This window comes from Lathyrus oleraceus, chromosome 7 (assembly GCF_024323335.1).
Source record: "Lathyrus oleraceus cultivar Zhongwan6 chromosome 7, CAAS_Psat_ZW6_1.0, whole genome shotgun sequence".
Classification (NCBI taxonomy): domain Eukaryota; kingdom Viridiplantae; phylum Streptophyta; class Magnoliopsida; order Fabales; family Fabaceae; genus Lathyrus; species Lathyrus oleraceus.
In genome coordinates this window covers 30,637,973-30,643,458 of record NC_066585.1, presented here as the reverse complement: position 1 = coordinate 30,643,458, position 5,486 = coordinate 30,637,973, and the positions used below count along the sequence as shown (strand labels likewise).

Below are 5,486 nucleotides of genomic sequence, written 5' to 3'. Positions count from 1 at the left end.
TCAATCACTCTGTCCACCGTCCTGCATGTGGGTATCAAAATTAATCATATCTGTCGGGTCCAAAATAGTCTGCCCTCGTGCGAATGCCGAGATAGGCGTCAACGTCTCTGTGTGGCCCGACGGAGACTGTTGCTGCTGAGGTGGTGTCTGATGCGGTGGTTGCTGCGGTGGCTGCTGCGGAATCTCTCCCCCTATCTGAACTGGCTGGTTCCACCAAGGATAGGTGAACTGGCCAAAATGAGGGGCTGGAGGCGGTCCCGAGAATCTATCTCTGAAGCGCTGTGCCTCCTCCCACAGATCCGTCTGATGAGTCAGAACTCTCCCTGACAGCCCATACTGAAAACAGAAGTCCTGCATAACACAAAACTGGGACATCTGCATCCGATACTCTCTGGAGTTCTCATCAATCGGAGGAGGCTGAGGTGGCTGTGTCTCTGCTGCAGTCGGCTGAGCCTCCTGGTGCGGAGCACTGGTGCTTCCCTCCCTGTCTCGTGGTTGCCTCAGAGGTCGGGGCTGATCATCTGTGACTGTCCTCTCCTTCATCCAGTGGGCGTTCAGCGGTGCAGCAGGTCGCAACATCAGCGACTCAGAGAAGTCCGGAACACCCGCTTTCTTGCACAGCAGGTAAATCACAGTCGCATGGCCTAATGATTTCTTAGGTGACTGAGCGATGTCATCCATATCAGCAGCTATGATTTGTCCAATGTTCACTTGTTTCTGATGCAGGATCTGATGGAGCAGTAAGGCACGTTCGGATATCAATTCTGACCCGCTTCGATTAGTACTCAGATTGTGATGAATGAAATAGGCCAATGCCTTCGGAATCGGAGCTAGATCAACCACCATAACCTTTGCCGGAGAGATTTTTGAAGTGGGTGCCCAATCGTGGCCTGGCCTAATCAGTGAGTTTTTCATGTCAGCATAAGGCCAATAGTTCTTGTCCGACCGTTTCATTTCGTTAAACGGACAAACGGAATCATAAAATTTGCATTTCAGCACACTGTTAATCGTTTTTCCATCAAATTTGATCGTTGTGCCCCTGACCCATGACACGAACGCTGCATTCCCTGTGGGATCGTCTTCATCAGATGTTACCCGTAGCGCATTCGCGTAAAACTCCCAGATCAAATCCAGTGAAACCGGTTGGATTTTGTCATTAAAGTAGATCAACTTCTGCTTTTTTAGAATATTCGTGACCTCTGGATACGTATCATTCTGATACATCCAATGTTTTTCTTCAACCATGCTTCGACCCTTGATTTGTTCATATCGATCTTCATGGTAGGTGGTACGGAATTTGTTGACTTCGTTGGGTGATTGAGACATGATATTGATCTGTAGACGGAAGGAAAATAGAAGAACACAGGAAAAAATCACAGTAATACGCAGAAAACACGTAATGAAAAAGTGAGAAAATGAAGTCAGTACGGACAAAAACTATATAAACATCCCCATAAAACTGATACGCGTATGATACGCAGCAAATACGCGTATCAGGCATCCATACGCGTACCATACGCGTATCAATAGACCATACGCGTATCATACGCTGCTGAAAGAAGTGCAAAAAGTGATCTGCGTAACAGATCACGTATCATAAGGTGATACGCGTATGGCCTGGTCCCTTACGCGTATCATACGCGTATGTTTCCTCTATACGCGTATCATACGCGTTTCACCAGGGGGGTGCGTTTTTGTTGTCCAATACGCGTATCATGAGATCCATACGCGTATTGGCAGAATCATTTTCAAATTTTTTTTTCTTTCTATTTTTCATAAATTTTTTCTTTTCTTAACAAAACTGACTCGGCAAAAATAAAATGATAAAACTACTCAAACCTCCCTTGGATTGCCTCCCAAGCAGCGCTTCGTTTAACGTCGCATGGCTCGACGGGATACCTCATACTCAGAGGAGTTTAACGGATTCCATTGGTCCCCCTTCACCGGGATTGTATGGCTTCAACCTCTGACCATTAACTTTGAAAGTGTCGCCATTCTTCTCATTTTTAAGCTCTATTGCTCCATAAGGAAGTACTTTGTTAATGACGAACGGTCCAGACCATCTTGACCTCAATTTCCCTTGGAACATCTTCAACCTGGAATTAAACAATAGTACAAGTTGTCCCTCCCGAAATTCCCTTTTTTGGATCTTTTGATCATGCCACTTTTTTGTTTGTTCTTTGTAAATTTTGGCATTTTCATAAGCTTGATTCCTAAATTCTTCCAACTCATGAAGTTGAAGAATTCGGGATTCACCCGCTTTGAAAAGATCATAGTTAAGGAATTTGGAGGCCCAGAAGGCTCTGTGCTCGAGTTCGAGTGGTAAATGACAAGCCTTACCGTAAACTAATTGATAGGGAGACATACCTATTGGTGTTTTAAATGCAGTCCTGTATGCCCACAATGCATCATCCAGCTTTACTGACCAATCTTTCCGAGAAGCATTTACCGTCTTTTCTAAGATCTGCTTTATTTGACGGTTGGATACTTCCACTTGCCCACTCGTCTGGGGGTGATATGGTGTGGCTATCTTATGTTTGACATTATACTTCTTCAACAGATTCTCCAAGAGTATATTTATAAAATGCGTACCTTGGTCACTAATTAAAGCCCGTGGTACCCCAAACCTAGAGAAGATGTTATGCCTCAAGAATTTCACCACCACTTTAGCATCATTTGTTGGTAATGCCACAACTTCTACCCACTTTGACACATAATCAACCGCAACCAATATGTAATTCTTACCAGATGATGGCGGAAAGGGTCCCATAAAATCAATTCCCCAAACATCAAACAGCTCCACTTCTAGCATGGAGTTTTGCGGCATCTGATTCCGCTTTGTAATGTTACCTATTCGTTGGCACCTATCACATTCTCGGACTATAGAGTTTGCATCCTTGAATAGCGACGGCCAGTACAAACCCGATTGGAGGACTTTTGCTGCAGTTCTATCTCCACTGAAATGTCCACCATACTCCGAATTATGACAAGCTTTCAGAATGTCGGCTTGCTCTCTTTCTGGCACACATCTTCTGATCAAACCATCCACTCCCTTTTTGTAGAGAAATGGATCATCCCATAGGTATAACCTGCAATCATAAAGAAACTTTTTCTTTTGGTGAGAATTAAAGTCATCAGGTATAACCCCACCTACCACATAATTCGCGTAGTCAGCAAACCATGGTATCTCCTGAACAACAAGTATTTTCTCATCAACGAATGTGTCCTTAATAGGATGTTCCTCCTCAGTCTCTTTGATTGGGGACATGCGAGATAAGTGATCCGCGACCGTGTTCTCGCACCCCTTTTTGTCTTTGATTTCCAAATCAAACTCCTGAAGGAGGAGGATCCATCTCAAAAGTCTCGGCTTTGATTCCTGCTTAGCAAACAAATACTTTAAAGCAGCATGATCAGTATACACAATGACTTTTGAACCAAGCAAATATGATCTAAATTTGTCAAAAGCGTAAACCACGGCCAACAACTCCTTTTCGGTAGTTGCATAATTCATTTGGGCCGGGTTAAGGACATGACTAGCATAATAAATCACATGCAATAATTTGTCCTTTCTCTGTCCTAGGACAGCCCCCACAGCAAGGTCACTTGCATCACACATTATTTCGAACGGCAAGGACCAATCGGGGGCGATTACAACAGGTGCACTGATCAACTTACTCTTTAAAGTTTCGAAAGCTACCATGCAGTTTTTATCAAAATTAAATTGCTTATCCTTGACTAGCAAATCAGTCAATGGTTTGGCGACTTTTGAGAAGTCTCTGATAAACCTGCGATAAAAACCTGCATGACCCAAAAAACTCCTTATCCCTTTTTCATTCACAGGAGGTGGGAGGTTAGCTATCACCTCCACTTTGGCTTTGTCCACTTCAATTCCTTTGTGGGAAATTTTGTGTCCTAGCACAATTCCTTCCTGCACCATGAAATGACATTTCTCCCAATTGAGAATAAGGTTAGTTTCCTGACATCTTTGCAAAACCAGAGACAAGTTAGCTAAACAATTATCAAAAGAAGAACCAAACACAGAGAAATCATCCATAAACACCTCCATATACTTCTCAAGCATGTCGGAGAATATAGATGTCATACACCTCTGAAAAGTAGCTGGGGCATTGCACAACCCAAATGGCATCCGTCTATAAGCGAAAATACCATAAGGACATGTAAATGCAGTCTTTTCCTGATCTTCCGGGGCTACAGCAATTTGGTTGTATCCCGAATATCCATCCAGAAAGCAATAATACTCATGACCTGCAAGTCTTTCTAACATTTGATCAATAAACGGGAGAGGAAAATGGTCCTTTCTTGTTGCAGTGTTCAGTCTTCTGTAATCGATGCATACTCGCCACCCTGTTACTGTGCGAGTTGGGATCAGTTCATTCTTTTCATTTAAAATTACTGTGGTTCCTCCTTTCTTTGGGACCACATGCACTGGACTCACCCACGAGCTGTCAGAAATGGGGTAAATCATCCCCGAATCTAACAACTTTACAACCTCTTTCCTTACCACTTCTTTCATTGCTGGGTTTAACCTCCTTTGTGGTTGCACTACTGGTTTCTGATTATCCTCCATTAGTATCTTATGCATGCATACTGTGGGGCTAATACCTTTCAAATCCTCAATAGTCCACCCAATAGCACTTTTATGCTTCTTTAGTACCTGTATCAACTTTTCCTCATCTATGGCATTTAGCTCAGAACTGATAATAGCAGGATAATTTGTTCCAGATCCTAGAAAGACATATTTAAGATTTACAGGCAATTGTTTTAATTCAAAATTTATACCTGGTTTACTACCCTTTTCATTTTCTAATTCTGGTGAAGATCTCAGATCCTCCCACCGGCGTGGTTTGGATTTCATCCAAAGAGGTTGTGTATCCAGCATGGCAAGCACTTCTTTTTCTTTTTCATCATCATTCTCTTCAATCTCTCTGACCGACAGACTAAGAACTCTTTCCAATGGTAATTCAGGAAACTTTCTTTGCATTGTGCTAGTTACCATTTGATCAATTACTTCCACAGAGTGGTTTGTACACATCTCCTCTTTATGTTTCATAGTATCTCGGACATCAATTCTGAGCTCTTCATCATATACCTTTAGGGTCAAGGTACCTCCCTCAATGTCTATCATACATCTACCTGTTTCTAAGAAAGGTCTGCCCAGAATCAGAGGTATCTCTTCATCTTCTGGCATTTCCAAAATTACAAAATCAACAGGAAAAACAAATTTATCAACTTTGACCAGAACATCCTAAACTACCCCAAAAGGTCTCTTAACTGAGTGGTCAGCAAATTGAAGTGTCATTCTGGTATCTTGAACATTTCCTATCCCTAGCTTCCTGTAAATAGACAAAGGCATAAGGCTAACACTAGCCCCCAGATCAATCAGTGCCCTTTTAAAAGACCTGTCTCCAATGGTACACGGGATGGTCACAGAACCTCTATCTGGCTTCTTTACTGGAATCTTCATA

At 42.7% G+C, this 5,486-nt stretch overlaps 1 protein-coding gene across 1 annotated transcript; it reads right to left on the bottom strand.

Moving 5' to 3' along the window:
• On the bottom strand, positions 1-4,900 carry LOC127101840 (uncharacterized). Its single transcript, XM_051039279.1, has 3 exons — positions 4,523-4,900; positions 3,155-4,429; positions 1-1,335 (listed from the first exon to the last, which is right to left on the bottom strand). The coding sequence occupies exons 1-3, from the start codon at positions 4,898-4,900 to the stop codon at positions 1-3; spliced, it is 2,988 nt and encodes a 995-aa protein (XP_050895236.1).
• Positions 4,901-5,486: the final 586 nt, after the last annotated feature.